Here is a 27,211-nt window from a genome sequence, read left to right on the forward strand (position 1 = left end):
TCTACAGACAAATCTATAAATCTCATGGCATTAAGGAATTGAATGCAGGTGTGCTATAAATTTTTGCTTGAAGTGCAGTACGATTTAAACATGGAAAGTCTACAATACTGACAGCTGAGCTTATGAATTGTCATGAAGTTGTGTTGTCTGTATTTTTATAATTAACTTTATGGCTCTATTAAATATGGCTTTTATGATTTGGAATTGATCTCAACGGATTCCTTTTTTAAATAAGACTTGAACTATCCAGTGTTGTATAACAGATGTATATTCCATACCTGGTGGTAATTGCTTTATAATGTTAAGTTGTAACTGAAGTGTTATCCTTGTGCATAACGTCTCTTCAAATCGTAGAAGTTGATGTGCATATAATCCCTTTAAAAGGGCACAAAGGTGAAAACAATGGCTCCTGGATGACATTAAACTGTATATCAGTTTTCAGAAAGTGGTTTCTCATTTCAGTTTAAAAAACATTTTTTAGTCATCTTGAATAATATATAATGTGGAGTTAGAATTTTAGAACTTGATGGCACAGAGGAGGCCATTGTGCTCGTACCGGTTCTCTAAAAGAGCTGTCCATTTCGTTCCATTTCCCTATTCTTTTCCCATATCCTTTATATTTTTCAAATATTTATCCATTTCCCTTTTAAAAGCTACTATGGAATTTGCTGCCACTGATGTTTGTGGTGGGTCATTCAATATCCTAATTATCCTCGGACTAAAAAAAACATTCTCCTCGATCTTTTAGGGGAATACATCCATGGCATTTCATTTATCCATATATACTTCATTATTATTTCCTCCAAGAACTCTATTAAATGTGTCAGGCACAACTTGCCTTTTACAATTCATGTTTGCTGTCCTTAATTAACCCATGTCTTTCCAGGTGAGAATTTTATCCCACATTGTGGCCTCTGGAAGCTTACCCATTACTAATGTTTGGCTAACTGGTTGATAGCTAACCTGATTTATTTCTTTATCCCCTTTGAACAGAGGTATTACATTGGCAACCCTCCAGTCCTTTGGCACAACTTGTATCTCCAAGGATCTTTGAAAGATTGTGGTCAGAACCTCTGTTATTTCCTCTCTGACTTCCCTCACCATTCTAGGATGCATGCCATAAGGGCCCCAGCACCTTTTTCACTTGGAGCACCACCAATGTTTTCAATATTATTTCCTTATCTAAAGTTATCCTATCTAATTATTCTTATACTCATTTCCACTACCTCGCTCTTCTGTGAAAACTGAGGTGAAGTATCTACATGTTCCTTCATTCTCTGCAACAAATTGTAATTTTTTATATCTAATCAGCCCAACCATTTCTTTAACTATTTTAAGCTTTGGTGCACCACCTATACTTCTTGTTGTAATGTATCTAGTCTTTACTATAAATACAAGTTGTTTTTGTTGCTGTACCCTTCTCATCTCCTATTTCAGTGCTTCCCATGTTGGGTCATGGCCATTTTTGCCGATTCTTCTTCACACTTTACTTGGGCGAATTAACTTTTTTATCTCCTTAAAAGAGGTCAGTAATTTAAATTGAATTAAATGCATTTCTTTGTCACTTGCATCTTTCCTCCTCCTCCCAACTGTTTCAATCTCCAGCTGAAACTAACAAGTCTAAAGGTTTTTGATCTTTGATGTGCTGCCTGGAAGATAACTAGAGGTCAGTGTTTTCAGTACTGCTGTGCCAAGTACCTCTTGCTAGCCATGTTGAGTGTGATAGGCAGCATACTGTTGAAGGTCCCCTGCTAACCCCCAGGCAGCGGATGATGAGTGATATGGGAATGTGCTGTTGTCATATACTGGCAGGGAAAAATGGAATTTTTAGATTCCAAGTACCCATTTAAATAATTGAATTGAAGCTTCTGTCAGGTGACTTGTACGGAATATTGAGAGGAGATGTAATCTGGCTCTTAAAAATGTTGGGAGGCATAGATAATGTTGGTATAAGTAAGCTATTTAACTTGGACTGTGTGTAGAGAACTGGAGCACTCAAATGCAAAATAAACAAGCCTCAAGGAAGATTAGCGATTGCAAGAAACTTGAACCCCTATGGAGAAGTAGAGATGTATAAAAGACTTGTAACAAAAGCAGTTAATGCTGTGTTGATGAGCTCATTCAGAAAATAAGGTAATGGGTCAGGGATGGAAGTTAGACGGCTAAGTATAGATGCAGATGTCAAATGCTTCATAGAACACTATAGTCCCTGTGCTGCTGGGACCAGAAAAACATTATCCATGGAAAGTAACAGGCTGAGTTTCAATACTTTATTTTCTGGTCAGCTCAGGGTGTGCGAAAACCCGTAATTCTGTTCTGTTGCATTTCTATACGCCATACGTTTCTTTATTATATATATATATTGTAATATGGCACTGCACATAGTAAGTCAGAGAATATGCTCTCTCACCTGTTTGTGTTGTCTTCACTTTGTTCTTTCTTCCTCTGTCTGCTCTTCTGGTCCTGCTTCTTTCTCTGCTCTGGCTTTTCTCTCTCTCATTTATTTCTGTTTCTCTTTGTCCTCTTCTGGTTCTGTCTTTTCTTCTCCCTTTTCGAATGGGAGGTGGTTGGTGGTATGGTGGGGAAGGGAGTCACCAACGCTGTAGACAGCATTTAGGAAGGGGGTTGCACGGAAAATATGGCCCATTGCAAATTCCTTCCCATCTCCTTCCCTATCCCATGTGTTTTTCCCTCTTCTTCTTAGGCAGTCCCTCGGAACCGAGGATGACTTGCTTCCACATTAAAAATGAGTTCTCAGGTGACTGATGAGTCCAATGCGGGACCTACAGTCACAGGTGGGGCAGACGGTGGTTGAAGGGGCGGGTGGGTGGGGTGCTTGCGTTGACGTGCGCTCCTTGCACTGCCTGCGCTTGGCTTCCGCTTGCTGCCGGCCAAGAGACTCGAGGTGTTCGATGCCTTCCCGGATGCTTCTCCTCCACTTTGTGCAGTCTTGGGCCAGGGATTCCCAGGTGTCGGTGAGGATGTTGCACTTTTTCAAGGAGGCTTTGAGGGTGTCCTTGAAGCATTTCCTCTGCCCACCTAGGGCTCTCTTGCCATGTCGGAGCTCTGAGTAGTGCGCTTGTTTTGGGAGTCTCTTATCGGGCATGCAGACGATGTGACTCGTCCATTGGAGCTGATCGAGCGTGGTCAAAGCTTCGATGTTGGCCTGAGCGAGAACACGGACAGTGCGCCTATGCTGCCAATGAATTTGCAGGATCTTGCGGAGGCAGCGTTGGTGGTACCTCTCCAGTGCTTTGAGGTGTCTGCTATACATGGTCCACGTCTCTGAGGCATACAGCAGAGCGGGTATCACTGCTGCTCTGTAGACCATGAGCTTACTGCCGAGTCTGAGGTCCTAGTCTTCAAACACTCTCTTCCTCAGGCGACCAAAGGCTGCACTGGCACACTGAAGGCGGTGTTAGACTTCGTCATCGACGTCTGCCCTTGTTGACAGTAGGCTCCTGAGGTATAGAAAGTGGTCCACGTTGTCCAAGGCCTTGTCGTGGATTTTGATAATTGGGGGGCAGTACTGTGTGTCGGGGGCAGGTTGGTAGAGGATCTTTGTCTTACGGATGTTTAGTGTAAGGCCCATACTCTCGTATGCTTCGGTGAAGGTGTTGACGATGGTTTGGAGTTCGACCTCCGAGTGAATGCAGACGCAAGCGTCGTCTGCAAATTGTAATTCGACGACAGAGAATGGGATGACCTTGGACCTGGACTGGAGGTGACAGAGGGTGAACAGTTTCCCGTTTCTTCTGTAAATTAGCTCCACTCCAGCGGGGAGCTTAGTGAGGGTGAGATGGAGCATTGCAGCAAGGAAGATCGAGAAGAGCGTTGGTGCGATGATACAGCCTTGTTTGACCCCGGTCCGTACATGAATTGGGTCTGTGGTGGAACCGTTGGTCAGGATCACGGCTTGCATGTCGTTGTGAAGCAGGCGGAGGACGGTGACAACTTTTGAGGGCAGCCGAATTTGAGGAGGACACTCCATAATCCCTCACGGTTGACAGTGTCAAAGGCCTTTGAGAGATCAAAGAAGGCCATGTACAGCGGTTGGTGCTGTTCCCTGCATTTCTCTTGTAATTGACGTACGGCGAAGGTCATGTCCATTGTGCCCCTTCATAGGCGAAATCCGCATTGCGACTGGAAGGAGCTCTTTAGCCACTGGGAGAAGGCGATTGAGGAGGATTCTTGCGATGATTTTCCCTGCGGCAGACAGCAGGGAAACTCCTCTGTAATTACCGCAATCGGACTTGTCACCTTTCTTGAAGATGGTCACAATTACGGCGTCTCTGAGATCCCTTGGCATGCTCTCCTCCTTCCAGATAAGAGAAATGAGTTCATGAATTTGCGCCAGTAGTGCTTCTCCACCATGCTTTCGTGCCTTGACAGGGATTCCATCTGCTCCTGAGGCCTTGTTGTGTTTCAGTTGTCGGATGGCCTTTTCAACCTCATGCCGGGCTGGGGTCGTGTTGAGATGGTGGCGGGTAGCATGCTGCAGGATGGAGTTGAGGACACTCATGTCGAAGACAGAGTCTTGGTTAAGGAGATCTTCGAAGTGCTCCTTCCAGCGGGCACTGACTGCCTCTCTGTCCTTGATGAGTACCTCTCCGTTCTTGGCCTGCAGTGGGGTAGGACCTTGGGTGCTTGGGTGGTCGACGGTCTTGACTGTGCTAAAGAATCCGCGTACATTGTGGTTGTCGGCTAGTTGCCATCCTTTGCTCTTTTCTCCCCCAGTCTCCTCTCTTCTGCTGTTTAAGTTCCCCTGGCTCTAATAGTGGGTGCATTTTATTCCTAACTGCAAGTTCAAGCTGCAGGGTTAAAGTTACCTGAGACCACTGCCCATCCCCTGACCATGCTTGTTCTTCGTTCTCTTCAGTGAGCACTGGCTCTTCACTTAAATTTAACTGCCAAATTCCCAGACCTCTGCCGTCAAGACTACGCTTCTCCACTGGACTAGTGATCGAGTGACTAGTGGATCGCGAGTGGAGTTCGGGGCCAGGGATTGCGAGAATATCAGTGCTAATTTGATCCTCTGAGAGACAACATCATCCATGTCCGAGGCCGGGACCCAGGAGCGAGGATGAGCCCAGCAGTGAGGCCAAGGCCCAGGAATGGCGCAGCATGGACCAGAAGTGGGGTCGGGGCCCAGGGAAGGTGCGGCACAGGCCAATGGCGAGGTCAGGAGGACCACAATGCATCCAACAAAACCCAGGCAGAAAGAACCTGTGGGAAGGAGGGAGGAGGACATAGCAGTATGTGTGTGTGTGTGCGCACGCTAGACCGTTGTAGCAGAGCCTGGTCTCCAATCGCCTTGGATCCCCTTGCCATTGGACCAAGACCTTGCTCTGTCAAGCCCGTGTGGTAGCTGATGTGCAACGGTTACCCCACGTTAAAAGAATTCACGCACAGGCATCTTCCACCCTTTAAAATGAAGTTCGGGACCTGGAACATCAGGACCCTTGGACAACCCCAACCGTGACAGACCGGAATGCCGTACTGCTACTGTTGCCCGGGAGCGCAGAAGTTTCAACATTGACGTCACCGCCCTAAGTGAGACCCGGCAGGGGGGGTGGGGAAGGTTTTTTCCCACGCTCTTGCATGCACTATGTTTCCTACCCCTTTACTTTTCCACTTAGCTCTTCCCTTCTTAGCTCTAGCATGCTTCCATCATGACCCCTACCTGTTTTGCCAAGAAGCTACCTACTCAACCCCTGTATGTTCCCATTCTGGTGACTTTGCACTTAATCCTCCATATATTCTTCCCCCTGTGCCCGACTCCCCAACCGCCACTTGTTCCCTTTGAGAGTGGGTAATGAAAGTCCAAAGGTCCCCTCACCCTCAACCTGTTCAGCTGCTTTTCTTCTTTTTCTCTGTCTTTAGCAGGTGTTATCAATTAAGAATCTCTTGTCACAGATGTTAACAATTACAATACATACATTTTCCAAATGTCAATAAAACACAGATGAGATAAATTAGAGCGTTTCTGTTGGCTTCAAAATTAAACTTATTTTAAAAGTTTAACCAGCATTAGGACGAGAAATATTTCTTTCTCGCTCAGCTTAATGCACTTTCTAGTTGATAGAATACAAAACATAAGCAATGACACCATACTCATTACATACCTGTTGTTTTTTCTCTCTCTCACATACAAACACCCTCTCTGTTTAAAACACATACAGAATAATAAATTTAATCAGTGCAGTTTACTGAACTGTACTCATACATTCTGGGAAATTGTGTATGTTGCATATGCTCAAACTTGTTGATTCAAATTCAGCTAACTGTTACAGCTTTTGGGAGAGGTTAGATAAAACTTTAATGAAGGCATTAAAAGACACAAGGCAATTCTTTGGTTCATGTTATAAAATATAATTTATTGAGATTTTAAAATTTTATTTTAAGATTTTACAGGCAGGAAGTGTGTGCGGACATCAGAACTTTGCTAATTGTAGATATATAACGTAAGAAGCCATTCAGCACCTGTGCCAGTGCTCACTCTTCATCTGGGGCTATATACTATCAACATAATTCTGTTATTTTCTTTTGTATCTTTTAAAAATTCTTAACTAATCCTTTTATCCTTTTTGAATAGCTACTTGCTATTCAAAAAATATGAAATGTTTTAAAATTAAAATGGTGAGGGTGGAAGAAAGATCTTTGTGACAGGAGGAACTCTTGTACAAACAAAATGCTCATAGTTTCTGAAAGTTTAAGATTGAAAGGCCAAGGCTGAGAGAGCTGGACTCCACCCAGTTTAAAAGGGTCAGAGAGAGAACAATGAGAATTAAAGAGTAATTTTAGATGATGCCAAACATGGATTTTAAAAAAGTCGGACGATTGTAGAGAGCAGAAAATATTGAAGGAGGTAAGGAATTGCACAATTTTGAAATCATGGAAAGAATGAGTTAGAGTGGGAGACGATCTGATGTCTTGATTCCTGCACAGTGGCTATGTAATGAAGAGTTAGATATGTGCAGAATGGCATTTTGGGAGCTGAGGAGGAACCAGTGATGAAAATTCAGCAAAGCACTGATCATAGTAAAGATATTTAAACCAAGAAAAGTTGCAAGAGAGGAGTAGACAGACATTGGTTACCAGATATGTGTCTATCAAGAAAATGAACTGAACAATGGTCTTGCTGTTTTATTTTTAACACCAGGGGAGCAGGACTCTTCACAGATTCAAAATTTGCTGCTTCTAGGGAGTCCTAGGCTTGAATTATTGGGTGATTTTGTTTGTGTGTGTGAAATTTGTATTTGCTTGTGTAATTTAATATGCTGCTGAAGGATCCTGTAATCCCTGAACTTTCATATTTCCGCACAGACAGAGGCACTCTGGCCCCAACTTGATTATTTTAAAATTTTAAGTGGGTGCAAGAGCAGAGAAACCTGGGGGTTCTTGTGCACAAATCTTTGAAGGTGGCAGGACAGGTTAACAAAGCAGTTAATAAGGCATATGGGATTCTGGGCTTTATAAATGGAGACATAGAGTACAAAAGTCAGGAAGTTATGCCTGTTCCTGGGACTAGGGACAGGGTCACTGGCAAGGCTTGGAAGCTAAGCAGAGCCAGGCCTGGTTAGTACCTGGAGGGGTGACCATCAGGGAAGACCAGGTGCAGAAGGTCACGGAAGGAGCCCCGAGGAGGGGCGGTTGGTGAGCAGGCCCGGGCGTTGGGCTGAAGATTGTCGGACAGGAGGAATGGTGGAAATGGAATGGCGGCGCGCACAGACGCAGCGGCTTTGCTTCTCCCAGGACGGTGCTATTTACATTTAATGTTAATGTTATTTGTACTGGACTCATGGGAGCTTGCAAGATCACATTTCGTTGTTCATGTACTTGTGCATTGTACAATGACAATAAAAGTTGAATTATTAATTATTATTATTATTATAAATCTATATACACTAGTTTTGCCCCACTTTAGGAAGGACGTGAAGGCTTTGGAGAGGGTATGGAAGAGATTTACTAGAATGGTTACAGGGATGAGGGAATACAGTTACGTGGATCGACTGGAGAACCTGGGGTGTTCTCATGAAGGATTTAGATATAGAGTAAATAAAAAGAAACTGTTTCCAATGGCTGAAGGGTCAATAATGAGAGGGCACAGATTTAAGATGATTGGCAAAAGAACCAGAGTTGACATGAAAAACATTTTTAAACGACGAGTGGTTTGGATTTGCATTACCTGATTGGCTGGTGAATACAGAAAATTGGTGGGGTGGTAAATTGCGAGGAGGAAAGCCTCAGGCTACAGGACGATATTAACGGGTTGGTCAGATGGGCGGAAAAGTGGCAAATGGAATTTAACCCAGAAAAGTGCGAGGTGATGCATTTTGGACGGACAAATAAGGCAAGGGAATACACAATGAGTGGTAGGACCCTAGGAAGTACAGAGGGTCAGAGGGACCTTGGTGTACATGTACATAGATCCCTGAAGGCAGTGGAACAGGTAGATAAGGTGGTTAAAAAGGCATATGGGATACTTGCCTTCATTAGCAGAGGCATAGAATATAAGAGCAGGGAGGTTATGATGGAGCTGTACAAAACGCTGGTGAGGCCACAGCTGGAGTACTGTGTGCAGTTCTGGTCGCCTCACTATAGGAAGGATGTGATTGCTTTGGAGAGGGTGCAGAGAAGATTCACCAGGATGTTACCTGGGATGGAGCGCCTCAGCTATGAAGAAAGACTAAACAGGCTGGGGTTGTTTTCCTTGGAGCAAAGGAGGCTGAGGGGGGACCTGATTGAGGTGTACAAAATGATGAGGGGCATAGATAGGGTAGATAAAGAGGAACTTTTCCCCTTAGTAGGGGGGTCAATAACAAAGGGGCATAGATTCAGGGTCAGGGGCAGGAGATTTAGAGGGGATTTGAGGAGGAACTTTTTCACCCAGAGGGTGGTTGGAAGCTGGAACTCACTGCCTGAAAGGGTGGTAGAGGCAGGAACCCTCAAAACATTCAAGAAGCATTTGGATGGGCACTTGAAATGCCATTGCATACAAGGCAATGGACCAAATGCTGGAAAATGGGATTAGACTGGACAGGGATTGATGGATGGCGCAGACACGATGGGCCGAAGGGCCTCTTTCTGCACTGTAAAACTCTATGACTCTCTGACTCTAGTAGCCTTCAAAAAGGAATTGGATAAATACTTGAAAGAGAAAATATTGCAGGAATATGGGGAAAGAGAGGGGGAGTGGGACTAACTGGATTGCTATTCAAAAGAGCTGGCGCAGACTCGAAAGGCCAAATGGCGGCCTCCTGTGCTGTACTATTCTATGATTCTTTGGTTCCAGCACTTGGGCCCTGACTCTAATATGAAGATTTAATATAGTGGAATATAATACATACTAGCTCAATTAAGTGGCCACAATATACAGTACACAGGTGACCATTTGATAAAGGAAAGGGACTTCAAAAAGTGGCCAGAAAGATGGGTGACTACTTAGGAGTGGCTCTAAGTACAGATTGCACTGTATTGGTTTGGCTATGACTGGCTGAACAATTCACCTCAGCCTTGTTGGAGTACAGTATCAATTATTAAGTAGTGCTTGTTCTGATAAATTGTCACGTGCTTTGAGACTCGAAGGTGCAGTGCATAAATTATCTAGCCCGTTGCATTCACTTCAATTCTGTACGTACAATATTTTTACGAGAATTTTGTTTCATTAATATTTTCTTATGCCATGCTCCCCACCCTGCCAGTCGAGAGTATGATGAACTCTGAACGTGATGAGCTCTGGGCTGCATACTTCACAATAGTCATCAGTGTTGTCTGTGACCAGCTGTTATTTTATCCACTGATGTGCAGTGTGGCAAAGGGGAACATCCATTTTCTGAGTTTGAATTCAAAGCACTGTTTTAAATGTAAGGTAGAAAAACTAAGTTTTATTGAGTCATGGTTTGATTGTAAAATTATTGTTCCATCCAGGGCACAACTACAAATGACGTAATTCTTCACTGACAAGTTGGCATAGGTGGCCTTGAGCAAAGAGAAGGACATTTTCTCGCTACTGAGTGCTAACCTGACATTCCTGTGTGACATTTCGCAGAGGGAATCATGCCAGCATTATCAACAGGATCTGGAAATGATACAGGTACAGTAACTCTGCTTGAGATTGGGAATCTCTCGGTTTTACCATGTATTTTACTGTGATTGTCACTGTTCGCATTGAAATGTGTCATTTTGCTTCACGTGGGAGGAGAAAAAGAATGGATCAAAAAGATACCATAAATTTTGAAGGATGACTGACGTACAGTAAATACAGTGGGATTTATTTCTTGAAGAAACCTGACATCTGTTTAACAGACTTGTTGTAGGTGTCTGCACCTGATTGTGTCAGGCTCAAGCCATGGAAAATAAACTGCAGTGAGCTGCTGGGATGCATATGAAGTGATGTGATGCCCTCAGTAGCTTCCTTTGGGTTTCTTTACCTTTATAGTTCAATGTTAGTAATTCTTTTGGTTTGTGTAAAATGTTTTTGTGATCAAGGTTCACTTCAAACAGATGTGAAAGTCACTTACCGATCAATACGGGAATACCCAGGACACTGGCACTCGAGTATTTATGCTTTATGTATCTTTGCAGCTCAGTTGAAATCTTACTTTCTCTTCCCCCTCCCCTGCATTCCCTACCACTGCAGCAAAATGTACCTGAAATGTTGGGTGGGGGTCCCTCATTTTCTTGACCGGAGGTCACATTGTGAAAATGTACATTTTATTACTTTACCAAAGCTCTTGCCTGCTAACATTTTATAATATTTATAAAAGCAAGTTTGATTGGTGTGGAGAGGTTGCAAAAACTGACCGTGTGTGCTTTTGATATTAAGAAGGGCTATTGATAATTTTTATCATGCATCTTTCACAACTGCTTTCAAAGGATGATGATTTGAAGAGGGACTCTCGACATCAGTATTCCCATGTATAGTTGTAAAAAAAAGCGTAGAGAAGAATCCTGATTATTAAAGCCATTTTTGTTCTTTCTGTCTTGCAAACAGTGGGGTAAAAATTCATCAACGCTCTGTTCCGGCCGCAAAGCTGGTGAGACGGCCTCAATGCGCACCCAAACTGGGAGACTTGAAGTCAGATCAAATTTGGACCTCGGGTCTCAACTAAGTAATCTGGGTGAGGTGCCAGGTAGCTCACCATTCTGCAACATCGAATTTTGGGCAGCCTCCCTCTCCAGCAGTGGCCTCCGCTAAGTTCCGGGGTGCAGTGGGAGGCGGTCTGATTGCGGCTGGCAGCGGCCGTCAGGAGTGCTGTGGCGTCTGGAGGAGCACTCCTACTCTTGCTGGCTCCGCATCAAAATTAACATTGGTTTTTGTTAACTCCTCTTTTGCTGGCTACCACTTGCTGGGTTGCATCCACGTCAGCATAATCTGAGCGGAGCAGTCCCAGCGCCTGCTCTGCGACAGGCAGCCCAAATTCCCAGAAAGGTCCTAACGATGTCGTGGGTCCCTTGCATATGTTAATGAGGAACTTGACGCCTGATTTAGACAGTTGCTTGAAAAATTGCCCGACCCAATAACGGGCCAGACGTCTTTCAGGCATCCTTGGGGCGCAGAAATCGGCCCTCATTATTCCTGTTTAACGCCCGTGAAACGGGCACAACAACGTCCAGTTTATAGGCCAGTGTTTCAAATAGTGAGTGACGATGACCCTGGGAAGCTAGCACGGAGGAGTTCGCAGAACTGCGGATGGTAAAGGGAAGTTGGCCCAAAGCCGCATTCTGTGTGGATTTCGATGGTGCCAAAGGTGGCAAACTTAACCCAGATGTATCACAGCATATACATTATTATACTTGTTCAAGAGCAAGTCACCATATTTGGAGCAGATGGTTGTTTGGGATTTTACATACAGTAGTCAGTCTGCATGAGTCTGTTCTAAACAAGAAAAACTTTGATGGTGCTTCAGGAACTTCAAAAAAAAAATTGAAGGTGAAGCTGATCATCTGTTCAAAATTGCTCTAAACCTCCTCGATTAAAGGAGCTGTGCAAAGCAACACCTCCAACCCTGTCATTTTATTTCACTGCAGAATAATGTAGGAGCAATGGAACGTCAGGGAAAAGACATTTAGACTGATGATGTGAAGGTATTACCCATGAACACGAAGAGCAGCCAGTTCCTTTGCTTTTTAATGTTATAAACGGAGTTATGTTGTTATCATCCAAGTTGGTTCTATTCATTTCACACATTTGTATAATAAAATGTTAACAACAAAAGGTGAAGTTTTATGCTGTTCATAGCCAGGTTCTGTGAAATCAGAATTACTTATGGGTTGTAAAAAGATTTCAGACCACAGAAGTACACATGTTTTGACATTTGGAGTGAGCCTAACTTCGAGACTTTTTCAAGTTTGTTTTGATTTGATTCTATTGGTGATACAGATTCATTGGACAAATGACAGGAATGCGAGTTACTTAGGGGTTGTATGATTAAAATTAGGTTCGTTTGATTTTTGTTGCAGGGATAATTGAATTTCTTCAGGCAGCACACAAACATTTTGATTTAGAAGTATTTTTTTCCCCCTGCATCAAGTATGTACTGTGTTTTAGACATCTCTAGAGTTTAATTTAAGAAATTATTAAATTGTAGCAACATACATGTATATATGTGAATGAACTGTCGAGATACAATGGAGTGCTCCAGAAGGTTCTTGACCTGTGCTTTTAAAAAATTCATGTTGACATTTTGCCAATGAATGAGGCTGGTACTTGTACAACCATTAGCCGATACAGCATTTAAAGTAAATACTCAAGATATCTAGTGGTAATAAAAAAGCTTTGTTTTCCTCAGAGAGATGGTGTCAAAGATTAATGGGTCATTTTGTGCTGAGCTGCAGTCTGCACTCAAATTTGCTGCTGTTAGTTTCAGTGGATGTTAATGAGCCAGATTGTGCTCTCAAAATAACTGTGAGACTAATGGCGCTTGCCGTTATTTATGCACAAATGGTACAGCAATTTCAGGCGAGGAGCAGATGTGCAGTTAAATGCCAATATCCAAAAGGGGAGAACTCGCCGAATGCTCTAATCTAACTTTAAGAATATAAAGGGTCTAACGTTGCATGTTGGAGATGACATTACCTCCCTATGTAAAGAAGGATAACTCTCCAATGATAAATATGTTCGAAATTTACACTTTACACAAGGGAGTAAGTTCCAATGTCAAGAGTGTTTGGAGGTTAGACTTGTTTTATCCATTGTGAATTGCTATATATTAAAATATATGGGGCCGGGGACTAAAATTGCAAATCTTTGCTCTCTTCCTCCACTCCCTTAAATACAGCACTCTGTGCCTCAAGTATTATAGATGTAAATCTGGCGAACAGGGAACTGTAAAAGGAACTATAACTTTTAAAACTATTTAAAAAGATCCGAAAAGCCAAATACTGGCTTTGAACCTGCTGTAACTGGGATTGTACATTCTAATTTAAAATGCTTAGACTACACACAAATAAGGGTATTATTAGCCAATGATATAAGTAAACATAATCTCCAGGTATGATTCCTGTAAAGATTCTTGATTGTTGGAATGACGCTTACCAGCAGATTCTTTTTCGTCTTAACGTAAAACCCTCATTTTGCTAATGTGAGGAATTTTATACATGGCCATAATGCCCATATTAACTTTACCAAATATTAAATGTGTTTTAAAATAATTTAAGGAAATTACAAAAGATGAGCTATCAGTCTGAAGAAAGAACTGGAATTTATATAGTGCCTTTCACATCCTCAGGACACCGCAAAGTATTTCATAGCTAATGATGTACTTTTGAAGTGTAGTCAGTGTTATGATGTAAGCAAATGTGGCAGGCACAACAGCAATGAATTGAATGACCAGGTAATATGTTTTGGTTGAGGGAGAAATGTTGGCCAGGACACCAGGAGCGATCTCCTGCTCCTCTTCGAATATTGCTGTGGGATCTTTCACGTCCACCTGAGAGGGCGGACGGGGCCTCGGTTGAATGTCTGTTCCAAAAGGCAGTACCTCCAACTCACTCAGTACTGCACTGAAGGGCCAGCCTAGATTATGTGCTCAAGTCTTTGGAGTTGGGCATGAACCCACAATCTTTTGACCTGGAGGCAAAAGTGCAGCCGCTGAGCTGAGGCTGGCACTATAAATTCAATGTTGTGCCAAGCAGCAATTTCCTGAACAACAAATAACCTGGTCTCACCACCTAAGTACTTGAATTAGATTTCTGGAGCATTCTGAATATGAAGTGTTTGGAAAATGCTGTGTTACTGTCTATATGTCACAAATTAATTACTTGAAGCATAGCACTCTGAAATTTGTTGGTATAATATGATGCAGGCGCTACTTTGTAACTGCTACATTTTTGAATGTTCTTTTGAAACCATATAAAGTGAACCTAGATATTACTTGATCTAAATGCAATCAGAAGATGGACACGTGGATGGAAAATTCGACTTGTGCCCAAAAAATGTGCCAGCTTGCGATCGAAGCCAAATTCAGCTTCAGCCCTCATTTAAATGCTGCCAGCACCAAACAGGTGGCCTCCCCTGCAGCTCCTTGGCCAGGGTGGTGGGAAATTGACTGATCGAGATGGCCACAAAGGTTGGGGGGGGGGGGGGCGATGATCCCTGGGGCATCAATCATACTGGCATTGGACCAAAGCACTGCTGGTAAAACCACTCAAGACCTGGTAGAACAAGGCGAAGAATGCCTGGTTCAAACTCCAGCCATTTGTATCTGAATTTTACAGTCGGTGTCCTACAACTGGCGTAGGACCCTGAGTTTATATGTTTCAGGGACCTAATGCCTATTTTAGGCAGGTACTCTGGGCGACTGAGTCAGTATGGCATCTGGCACACTTCGGGCTCAGATGGTTCGATAGTTTGCAATGCAAAATTTGTATGGACGTGTTGGGAGGCCCAGTGTCCTGGCCAATATTTGTCCCTCGACCAACATAACAAAAACAGATTATTTGGTCATTATCACATTGCTGTTTGTGGGACCTTGCTGTGCGCAAATTGGCTGCCACGTTTCCCATATTACAACAGTGACTCCACTTCAGAAAGTATTTAATTGGCTGTAAAGCGCTTTGAGACGTCCAGTGGTTGTGAAAGGCGCTATATAAATCTTATGATGGAGGGACGGTCATTGATGAAGTAGCTGAAGATTGTTGGGCCGAGGACACTGCCCTGAGGAACTCCTGTAGCGATGTCCTGGGGCTGTGATGACTGACCTTCAACAACTACACCCATCTTCCTTTGTGCTAGGTATGACTTAGTGCTCCAGCATCTGGAAACTTAGGCCAAGCACCTGAACAGCTACTTCTGAGTAAACAGATGTTAAATATTGTTAAGTAATTATGAACAATTTTTTTTTTTTAAATGGTGACATATGTAGTTTATGGCAGATGCTGCACCTTAAATCTAACGAGGATCAACTGTTCTCTTCTAGTTGAAAATCTGTTTTTTTTTACACTAAATGAAAGCAAGCTTGCATCTAATATGTTGAGAATTGGTATTCAGATGCCACATAATCTTGCCTGATGCCAGAAATTGCTGCCAGGTCCCTGTCCCTGTTTTCCTTCAAAACCAGAATTTAAAAAAAAAAATCAATTTATGTAGTAGCTCCTATTAGAATGGCATAATAAACTAAGAGTACTACTGTGCATTGTGTTAACCCAACGGGATGGAATTTTAGAGCGTGCTGTGTGCCTGTTTTTTATTAACACGATAAAGTTTTATAGCATTAGTCTGGCAGAGAGATATGCATTTCTAATTTTTTTTTGTTGCTAATTTTGGTGATCTTTATTTTAGGTGGACTGTTATGTTCTTGCTTTCTCAATTTAGTAACCATGTGCGCTGTGACTCTGATTCCATTAAAAAAAATAATTTAAAGCCTAATCGAAGATTGTGTGAAACGTAACATTTTCTGCACATCGAATTCTTTTGTTCAGAACCATATGGAAACATCTAACATTGCAACAATGAGCAAACATAGATACCATGCCTTTTTAAAAATCATAAACCCTGCTTTATAACTTGCACAGACCTTGCCTAATAGCTATGAGGGATATGACAAGAATGGTGATATTAAATTTCTCTAGACTAACAGTAAATTTTTCCATACTGATGTCAAAAATGTTGAACATCTGGAACCTGCCGCGCGAGTGCATGGCTCACTGCAGGAACATTTTTATCAATTTTTAGTTATTCTCTTGCTAGCTACTAAAATTTTTCCATACGGTGCTTCAGATCAAATAAAGACTTGAGCAGTTAAACCTTTCTTTTAAAAAAAGGAATAGGAAGCTAAACATTGGGAAGGCATCGTTTAAAATTAAAAAAATTATGTTAGTAGCACATGGGGTTTCGACGCACAGTTTCTCTGTCTTGAAGTGCATTTTGGAATGTATAGTAAAAATTGTTCACAGTACCTGAAATAAAAATCACTTGACAGTTTTATTTTCGAACCACATTTGTGCCTTTATTGCACACAATAACTCAAATGCCGATTGAGGGCAGTAACGCCGCAGAGTTCATGCTCCCAAATTGCAAGAACAAATTTTGTAATTTCCATTCAAATTTTGGGGATTCCATTTGGTGTTGCCATCTTTTTAACCTGAAAATTAAAGTTGATGTTTATTTAATTCCGTTTAATAATTTGTTCCCAAGTGTGTCATAGTATTCAGGCACTGCCAATGCTGCTGTTGAGCCAATCATTCTGTGCTGTAAAATTCTATTTTTCTATGATTGTGAGAATGGATCACCTTCTAATTTCTCCTTCCTCCACTCACAGCAATTCCCCTCAGTGGCTACACCTGAAATCAGGAATTGGTGTGTGAAGTCTTACGGGAGAACTCCTATCCTACCACACTCAGGCAGCATATCTGAGGCTCTAACCAACATTAACTTTAGTTTTGAACGGTACAGCTCAAATGCTAAGTGATTAAGTTTCACGAATGGTTTTGTTGGGTAAATACTGTTTGTAATTGAACTATATAGACTGGCTAAATTCCCACTCTGAGTTATCTGATGTCCGTTGGGATTCCAGCTGGGTTGGCTGCAATTTTCTTCCCAGTCCGTGCAGCAGGGAGGACAAAATAAAAAGCTGCTTGGCTTTCTACTTCCGATTACTAACCAGTGAACTGTACTGGAAAGTGCACATGCGGATGTTGGGTGAGGACAGAGTGGGCTCAGCTGCAAGCTTTCCTCCCCCTCCCCTGTTTAAGAATGTAGCAGCAGTCCTTGTTTGTGCTCTCACGTGATGAATGGCATTTGAGTGAGGTACTAGAGGGCAGCTGTTTCAGTGGAATCATGTCCAGCAGAAATTGATGCCTCCAGTTAGGAGAGATGAGGAGGAAATAGACAAAGAATGTTGTCGATGGTTTACTGTCTCACAGCTGCATCTGATCACAATAAAAACAGGTCTATGAACATTGTAAACATTTGCAGTTGAATGAAATGTGTGATAATGCTGTACCCCTCACATAACACAACTATTTCTGTGTCTTCATTTTCATTTTGCAGTGAGTTCCAGAATTATTCCGGAACCTCATATAATCTGTCAATAATGGGCCCCAAGTGGAAATAGGATTTACTTACAAATTATGCAGTTCTCATTTCATTGTCTACATTTATGCCATTTTTAAATGTCTCTTTATAAATTAAAAATTAGCAAGTGAATAGCTTTACGTATGTTTGAATTGATGGTGAATAAAGATCATTTGAAATTAATTTTTAAAATCATTGGATGCTATAATTTCCAGGTGGGGGCAATGTATGCTACTTTAATGTTCTATAAATTGTTGCATCTATAAAGAGTTACATATTGCAACTTCAAAGCAGTCTGTATTTTGTTTGAATTAACAAAATGAAGGGCTGCAATGGAAATGTGACTGCAGAGTTTATTGGGTAATGTGCCATGCCAGTAAAATGAAGACACATTTGGCCATTAGTCGAGATGTAAATTCTCAATTTAAAAGAAATATTAAGTAGACTGTGTAGGTAATCTGCAACACAAATGCATTTTCCCAAAAGTTGTGTCATAGCAGGTGTTGTGGAATCAGTTTTTACCAGTTCCCTGCCTTTCAGTTTAAGTTGCTGCAACATTCACTGTACTGCAAGAAGGCGCCTGCTTCAAAACTCAAGTTTCTCAACAAATGGAATGCTGTTTCTGCATCAAAGTCTGCATTCAGTTAATAAATGAAAACTTTGGATTGGGGAGGACTTAAAACTTAGTCTGTTCTGTAAAGTTTTTATAACCTTGGCACAGCGGAGTACTTTTTTGCCTTCAGAATCTTGTACAACACCTTGTCCCACACTTTTGTAATGCAATATGGATTCTTGAGACTGCACATTGAAAAATGACAGAGCTGCTAATGCATTCTAAACTGGGATTAAGTATTAACAAAAGTAAAACCTTTTCATAGTTATAATATTTTAAACTTTAGAAGCATTTGCAACAACTGCTTTCCCCCCCCCCCCCCCCCCCCCCTTGAATTCAGAGCCAATTTTCCACAATGCAGTGGTGACGAGAATCACGGAACTGGTTGGGAGGAGGTTGGCATACAAAGGAGCTGGACCAGCATTAGTAAGGACAGAATATTAAATTGCATATTTCCACAGACAGGAATTAAAATACTGCACTGGAAACAGCAGGTTGTGTGATTGCCACATTGCACACCGAGGAAAAATCCCTTTAGCTACAGATCTGTAAAATTGAGAAAGTTGGAGTCCGCCCTTCTGCTGCAGCAGGAGCATTGCCTTGGCTGCAATCACTGTTCAGTGTTGACTAGGTTGCAAATGTTGCCCTGTAATAAACAAAGTAAATCCAGTTTTCTGATACTATGTTGTAATCTGTAGCTGGGATGTTTAGGGGCCAGTTACACTGCACGTTAGAGTGCGGGACTGGTGCGCAATGGCCGTTATAGACACCATGTATACCGTCATTTAAAGATTTGATTTTTTTTTCCTGTGGTTTCTGAAACCTGAACACTTTTGATGCCTGTTCATGCATGCACGCACGCATAGGTAGTAAAGAGAAAATATATTGTGATACAGTGTGCCCAACATGTGTCCTGCCATACATCTCAACTCAAGAAATCAGAGTTACACTGCCACCTGCAAATTAGCATTATACTCAGATACCCTCAGTTGCCCATTGTTTTGCTTCTCATGCTAAAGAGCGCTATGAAGTCGGATGACATTGATCTGCTCCAGAACTATGCTGCTGCTCATCAGTTGCAAAAAGTGGCTGTATTATTGCACTTTTTAAACATGGTTCTTGCCCTGTTTTTATGAATAGTTTGCATAAATTTTATAAATAGTAGATTGAAAGTACAAGATGTATTAGTGCAGAATTTAGTGAAATTGTGGTGAGGCAGCTACCCACACAGTTCAATACTCTGCTTGTGTTGTTCACTCACACTAATGGGTCCTTCAGTTGTGTTTTTGAAGTAGTTTTGCTCCGGATGAGGAAGTTGGGATAATTTGAGACTTAAAAAAAAAAATGTATCATCGGGATGTGGGCAACATTCCTGCTAAGCTGCGCAGCTGCCTGGAGATCCCACGCAGGCTGCTTAGTGGCTTTTCAATGGGAGATTTCGCGCATGCACAAAATTTTGAATTGGCTGTGCAATCTGTTAAAGGGACCGCGCACCCAAAAAAAATTGGGCGAACATTGGATGTGGGTATTGCTGACAAGACTGGCATTTATTGGCAATCTCTAGTTGTCCTGATAAGGGTGGTAGTGGACCGCCGCCTTGAACCGCTGCAGTCCATGTGAAGGTGCTCCCACAATGCTGTTGGGTAGGAAGTTCCAGGATTTTGACCCAGTGATGATGAAGGAACAGTGATACATTACCAAGTCAGGATGGTGTGTGATGTGGAGGGGAACTTAGAGTTGATGGTGTTCCCATGCACCTCCTGCCCTTGTCCTTGTAGTTGGTGGAGGTTGCAGGTTTGGGAGGTGTTGCCAAAGAAACCTTAACAAGCGACTGCAGTGCATCCTGTACATGGTACACTCTGCAGCCACAATATGCCGATGGTGGAGGCAGTGCTAGTGGATGGGTTGCTGATCAAGTGGACTGCTTTGTTCAGGATAGTGTCATAGTGCTAGTTGAAGCTGCACCCATCCAGGCAATTCTGACTTGTGCCATGTAGCAGGTAGAGAGGCTTTGGAAATCGGGAGGTAAGCCACTCGCTGCAGAATACCCTCTAGTAGCCATAACATTGATGTGGCTGGTCCAGTTCAGATTCTGGTTAGTGGTGACCCCCAGGGTGTTGATAGTCGGGGATCAATGATGGTAATGCCATTGAATGTTGAGCTGGTTATGCGCTCTCTTTTTGGAGATGGTCATTGCCTGACACTTGTGTGGTACGAAAGTTACTTGCCATTTATCAGCCCAAGCCTGGATGTTGTCTCGATATTGTTGCATGCGGGCATGGACTGCTTCATTATCTGAGAATGATACTATGTGTGTGACATTTAGCTTTTTATTTCATTTTGAAGACAATAAAACAGTGAACTGCGAGGCATGGATGAAAATGTAATGTTCTGGCCCACTGCTCCACCCAGATCCCTGTTACAACAGTACCTCAATTTTATTAAGACAAAAACACACACCCTTTTTTAAAATTCAATTATCGTGGAGAGTGCAGCATTCTTTTGCTTGGGGATGAAGCTAGGTGAATCGCAATCAGAGTGGTAGCAAACAGAGTGGAAGCTGAAAATTTTATGAAAGTAGGAATTCATTGGAGAGGAGGAAGGCAGTTCTCACACCCAACTCAAAAGAAGGAGTGGAGCTGCAGAACCCTAGGATTCTAAAATAAGTATAGAGGTTAAGTTTCTCAAAATCTAATATTTAGGTTATTTTGTGTTTAGTGATCTCTGGTTCTTGTTAAGCATAGGTAAATAATTAGTTTTTGATTAGTTTGCTTTGAGGAGCAAATAGAAAAATAACAGTGTAATTTAATACATTAAAATAGTTTAGACCTAGTTAACAGCAATTATATAAATAATCACCTTGTATCTAAGGAGTTTTTTTTTAAGTTTCTAATTAGAATGGAGGGACAGCTGCGATCCGTAGCCTGCAATTCCTGTGCCATGTGGGAACTTCAGAATGCTTCATGTGCCCCAGAGGCCCACATATGCAGCAAGTGCCTCCAGCTGCTCGAACTCAAGCTGAGGGTTTCTGCAGGGCATATAGGTGGATTCACTGCAGGGCATATAGGTGGCTGAATATTTTCTGGATCACAGGTTCCTGGAGGTGGTAACTCCACAGCCAGATAGAGTTCAGAATAGCAAGTGGGTGGCCACCTGGAAGCGTAGTAAGAGGCAGGCAGTGCAGGAATCCTCAGAGTGTGGCACTCTCAAACTGGTATTCAGCATTGGATACCAGTGAGGGTGACGACAATCAAAGGAATGCAATTCTGAGCCTGGCACCGTGAGGCAAAGGACTGCACAGTGGAATACAGCAAAATGTAGGAACGCAGTCGTAATTGGGGAGTCTATAGTCGGGGACAGACGGACCGTTCTGCTGGTGGTGACGCGAGTCCTCCCTGGTGTCAGGATAAGGGACAGGTGCAGAACATTCTGCGAGGGGGAAGAGCCAGAATTTGTGGTCCGTGTAAGAACCAACGACATAGGGAGAAAGCGGGTTGAGGTCCTGCAGTCAGAGTTTAAGGAGCTTGGGAGGAAGTTAAAAAGCAGGATCTCAAAGATAGTAATCTCTGAATTACTCCCAGTACCACGCACTAGTGAGAGTAGAAATAGGAAGATTTGGCAGGTTAATGCATGATGAGAGCCATGGCGCAGGAGGGAGGGCTTCAGATTCCTGGGACTTTGGGCCCAGTTCTGTGGCAGGAGGGTCTTGTTCAGGATGGACGGGCTGCACCTGAACCGAGCTGGGACCACTATCCTCGTGGGCAGGTTAACTAGTGCTGTGGGGTAGGGTTTAAACTAATTTGGCACGGGACTAGGTGCCAAGATGTAGTATTTAAAAAGTAGAAACCAGGTGCACAGAGGACTAGGAGAGCCAGTTGGAGTTGGAAATAATCCAGAAGTAGGAGAGATCATGGAAAATACAAAGAGGTCTACGTTAGGTATGAAGTGCATGTGTGTAAATACATGAAATGTGTTTAAGTTTGGTGAACTGCAGGCGTGAATATGGTGTAGTGATAACTAAGAGCTGGCTCAAAAAGGGGAGGATTGGATGCTTAATATTCCTGGTGACAAGGTATTCAGGATAGATAGGGAGGGGGAAAAAGGAGGGGCAGCTGCCTTGATCAAGGAAAATATAGTATTAGAAAGAGAATGTCCTTGGGCCAAAGACAGAATCTGTTTGGTTGGAGTTAAACAGTAGAGGAGCTATTACTCTACTTGGTGTATTTTATAGGCCACCAAATAGTGGGAAAGAGATAGAGGAGCAGATTAGCTAAGAAATTACTGAGGTGCAAGAACTATAGGGTAGTGATAATGGGAGACTTCAACGACCCCAATACTAAGTGGGGCAGTGATTGTGTAAGGGGCAGAGAGGGGGAGAAATTTCTGAAGTGTGTTCAGGAGAACTTTCTTGATCAGGTATGTTTCCTGCCCAACGAGGAAGGAGGAATTGCTGGATCCAGTCCTGGGGAATGAAGTGGGTGACTGGAGAATTTCAATGTGGGGGAGCATCTCAGGAATAGTGCTCATAGTATCATAGGTTTAATTAGTTGTGGAGAAGGACAAGGAGCAATCGAGAATAAAAAAAACTTAACTGGAGGAGGGCTAATTTCAGAAAATTGAGGAGGGTTCTGACCTGGGTAAATTGGAGTCAAAGACTGGCAGACAGAAATGTAATGGAGCAGTGGGTGGCCTTTAGAGAGGAGATGGTTCGGGTAGAGTCTAGGTACATTCCTACAAGGGGGAAAGGGAGGGCAACCAAAGCCAGAGCTCCCTGGATGTCCAAGGAGTTGGAGAGTAGGATGGAGCAGAAAAATCCTTGGCTAACGTAAAAAGGAATCCCAAGGTCTTCTATAGGCGTATTAACAGTAAAAGGGTTGTCAGAGGAGCGGTGGGGCCGAAGATGGAACAAAATGGAGCTCTATTATTGGAGGCAGAAGGCATGGCTGATGTACTAAAATGTGTACATTTCATCAGTTTTTAAGAACAGAAGAAATAGGAGCAGTAGTAGGCCATTCGGCCACTCGAGCCTGCTCCACCATTCAACAAGATCATGGCTGATCTTCTACCTCAGCTCCACTTTCCTGCACTATCCCCATAATATCCAAAAATCTATCGATCTATGTCTTGAATATACTCAACGACTGAACCTCCACAGCCTGGGGTAGAGAATTCCAAAGATTCTCCACCCACTTAGTGAAGAAATTTCTCCTCATCTCAGTTCTAAATGGCCGACCCCTTATTCTGAGACTGTGACCCCTGGTTCTCGACTCCCCAGCCAGGGGAAACATCCTCCCTGCATCTACCCTGTCAAGCCCTGTAAGAATTTTGTATGTTTCAATGAGATCACACCTCATTCTTCTAAATGCTAGAGAATATAGGCCTAGTCTACTCAATCTCTCCTCATAGGACAATCCCCCCATCCCAGGAATCAGTCTGGTGAACCTTCGTTGCACTCCCTCTATGGTAAGCATATCCTTCCTTGGGTAAGGAGACCAAAACTGTACACAATGCTCCAGGTGTGGTCTCACCAGGGCCCTATATAATTGCAGTAAGACATCTTTGCTCTCACACTCAAATCCTCTTGTAATAAAGGCCAACATACCATTTGCTTTCCTAATTGCTTGCTGTACCTGCATGTTAACTTTCAGTGATTTGTGTACAAGGTCACCCAGGTCCCTCTGAACACCAACATTTCCCAGTCTCTCTCTATTTAAAAAATACTCTGCTTTTCTATTTTTCCTACCAAAGTGGATAACTTCACATTTCTCCACATTATATTGCATTTGCCATGTTCTTGCCCACTCACTTAGCCTGTCTATACCCCCTTGAAGCCTCTTTGCATCCTCCTCACAACTTACATTCCCACCCAGCTTTGTATCAGCAGCAAACTTGGATATATTACATTTGGTCCCCTCATCCAAATCACTGATATAGATTGTAAATAGCTGAGGCCCAAGCACTGATCCTTGCGGTACCCCACTAGTTACAGCCTGCCAACCCGAAAATGACCCGTTTATTCCTACTGTCTGTTTTCTGTCCGTTAACCAATCCTCAATCCATGCTACAGTCGTATATTACCCCCAATTTCATGAGCCCTAATTTTGTTTAATAACCTCTTGTGTGGCACCTTATCAAATGCCTTCTGAAAATCCAAACACACCACATCCATTGGTTTCCCCCTGACCTATTCTGCGAGTTACAACCTCAAAAAACTCTTAACAGGTTTGTCAAACATGATTTCCTTTTCATAAATCCGTGTTGACTCTGCCCAATCCTATTATTATTTTCTAAGTGCCCTGTTACCACATCCTTAATAATAGATTCTAGCATTTTCCCTACTACTGATGTCAGGCTAACTGGTCTGTTGTTCCCCATTTTCTCTCTTCCCACCTTTCTTAAATAGTGAGGTTACATTTGCCACCTTCCAATCCACGGGAACTGTTCTACAATCTATGGAATTTTGGAAGATGACAACCAATGCATCCAATGTCTCTGTAGCCACCTCTTTCAGAATCCTAGGATGTAGGCCATCGGATCCAGGAAATTTATCGGCTTTCAGTCCCATTAATTTCTCTAGTACTATTTTTTTTTTTTTTTACTAACACTAATTTCTTGCAGTTCCTCATTCTCACTAGACTCTTGGTTCTCCACTATTTCCAGGAAGTTTTTTGCATCTTTCATGGGTACAGACACAAATGGCTGGATTTTGTGAATGGAGGCGAGTTCGAGTCAGGACAGCTGCTTGTCGTGTCAATGTCCCGCCTCCATCCTCGCCTGACCAAGCAGAGGGATTTTCCACTGATTGAGCTTGTTAAGCCTGCCCTGCGGGCTCAGCAGGCCCATTGGGGAGGAAGTCACTGACTGATCACGTGCTATCTGTCGAGACCTCTTGAAAGACGAAGGCCTAGAAATTCAGTATAGCCACTTTTGGGGCGGAAAAGTCGGGCGGCCGGTAAAGTTTGCGCCCGGCGCAAAGTCGAGGCCACTTCGCCGATATTCAGTAGCTTCGCACTAAGAGTTTGCTCGAGCGCTAAAACTGGCGTTACACAACTATCTTTAGGCGCAAAGCCGGCGGTGCTGAGCTAAACCGCCGAGGCCGGGCGCAGCGCAGGTGCGGTCATTTCTTGATTGACAGCAGACACCCTGGCGCCGGCCAGCTCTTAAAGGGGGAAGGGCCGAGTTCGTCTGCTGCCACGCCCTGGACACTGCAGCCCTCCAGCTAGGCCTAAACACTGCTGCTGAACAGAAATAGCGCCGGGAAAGATGCAGAAGGCCCGTGAACGAGCGCAGCGCTTCACTGGCCATGATTTGAGGGTGCTGGTTAGGGCTTTGGAGAGGAGACGCAAACTCTTGTTCCCGGACAGTGGCAAGAAGCCTGCCACCAGCGTCTACAGGAAAGCCTGGAAGGAGGTCGCCCACAGGGTCACATCCAACAGCGAGGTCCCCAGGACTGGTGTCCAATGCCGGAAAAAGTTCAATGACCTCACAAGGATTGTCAGGGTGAGTGCCCTTTCCAGTGTCCTCCTCATCCTTGCATGTGCACCTCACATTATGGGCAAAGGGACCTAAAAGCCCTAATGGCCAGCCCTCATCCAGCAGCTATGGGACTGGCATGAAGATCAATTGCACATTCTGCACTTTACACACTGGCCAAGCTATTCGACCATGGGAGGCAGTGCACACAAGATCTGGGCACCACACTGTACTTAGAGGCCGTCCTTTCTCTTGCAGGCCAAGCTGGCACACAATCAGAAGAGCCGGACTGTGACCGGGGGAGGCGGTCCCCAGATCCAGCAGCTCAGTGACCTTGAAGAGCGCGTGGGTAGCCTCATGGGTGCCCGGGTGATTGGCCCCGTTGCATCTGGAGATGCCGACCCTGTTCTGGGCACCAATGGTAAGGACATCACCTTTTCGACCTCTCGTCCCACTTGCGCTTCAGATCTACATCCTTTGCCACTGTCCGACCAATGCGCTGAATGCCACCACTCATGCCTCCCTCGCTGACGCCCTCTCCTCACTCTAAAGCTACTCTTGTGCCTTCCTGCTTTCAGATGGTGAGGAGGAGGTCCCTGAAGCTGCCAGTGACAGCCCCTCGGAAGAGGAGGAGGAGGAGGAGGAGGAAGAGCAAGGCGGCCCATCAGGGGAACCCTCAGCCGCGCCAGGGGAGGCCAATGGAGGGGACACGTCTTCCCTGGAGAACAGCCAGGGGGACGTGTCGCAGGGGAGTGTAGCTCCTGTGCCCAGTGGCGTGCAGCAACGCGGGAAGGGTCGGCCAGCTCGGCGGCCTTCTTCCCAGAGGGAGAGTCCGGCCTCCAGTCCGGAGACGGTCCTCGCCAAGGAGGTGCGCCTCCTCGATCAAATGTCCGTGGACTCGGATCGCCGGCACACCGAGTTCATGGGGGTTGTGGCACGGTTGCCTGAGGCCATCGAGTCCCTGGCTCATAGTGTGGCCGATTTCGGCGCCTCACAGGCCAGGAGTTTCGAACAATTCGAAGCAGCACAGGCCGCGAGTCGGGCCGAATTCGGGGCAGCACAGGCCGCGAGTCGGGCAGAATTCGGGGTAGAGCAGTCCGCGAGTCGGGCAGAATTCGGGGCAGAGCAGTCTGCGAGTCGGTCCGATTTCGGGGCAGAGCAGTCCGCGAGTCGCCAGGTGATCAGTGGTGCCGTGCAGTCACTGGCTGGTCTGATGCGGGCACAGACCAGGGCAGTACGGGCACTCACTGCTGCCACACTCGCTGTGTCAGCCAGGCATCGCCAGGGCACCCGCCGCGCTGCAGCAGCACAGCGGTCTGTCCTTCAGCAGATTGCTGCGCATGCTGCAGTGATGGCCCGGGCAAGTGCCAGTGTCTCAGGCGAGCAGCGAGCACCTGCCATCAGCCAGCTTGCCCCCATTCCTGCAGCCGCCACTGCCACTCCCCCAATGGAGCTGCGACGAGCTGCTGGAGAGACTGCTGCTGCCCAGCCACAGCTGCAGCAGTCACCAGCCGGCCCCTCGAGGGCCAGAGCTCGTCTAGGCAGACCCCCAAGGGCATCTCCCGTCACGCCATGTGCCCCTCAGGAGCCTTCCCCCAGCCTTGCAG

At 44.2% G+C, this 27,211-nt stretch overlaps 1 protein-coding gene across 5 annotated transcripts in view; it reads left to right on the forward strand.

The window, feature by feature from the left end:
- The window catches only part of mpp7a (MAGUK p55 scaffold protein 7a), a 550,968-nt gene that overhangs the window by 259,125 nt on the left and 264,632 nt on the right, over positions 1 to 27,211 (forward strand). For 4 of the 5 annotated variants that reach the window (XM_085987688.1, XM_085987686.1, XM_085987689.1 and 1 more), the window contains exon 3: positions 9,931 to 10,096. The exons of the other annotated variant lie outside the window; for it this stretch is intronic. In XM_085987688.1, coding sequence (XP_085843814.1) covers positions 10,060 to 10,096 — 37 coding nt within the window. In that variant the 5' untranslated portion in view covers positions 9,931 to 10,059. The remainder of the gene's footprint in view (positions 1 to 9,930; positions 10,097 to 27,211) is intronic. 5 annotated transcript variants of the gene reach the window in all.

The sequence above is a fragment of the Somniosus microcephalus genome, chromosome 5 (assembly GCF_052327205.1).
Source record: "Somniosus microcephalus isolate GS21.2 chromosome 5, FLI_Smic_1.0, whole genome shotgun sequence".
In the NCBI taxonomy this organism is placed as follows: Eukaryota; Metazoa; Chordata; class Chondrichthyes; order Squaliformes; family Somniosidae; genus Somniosus; species Somniosus microcephalus.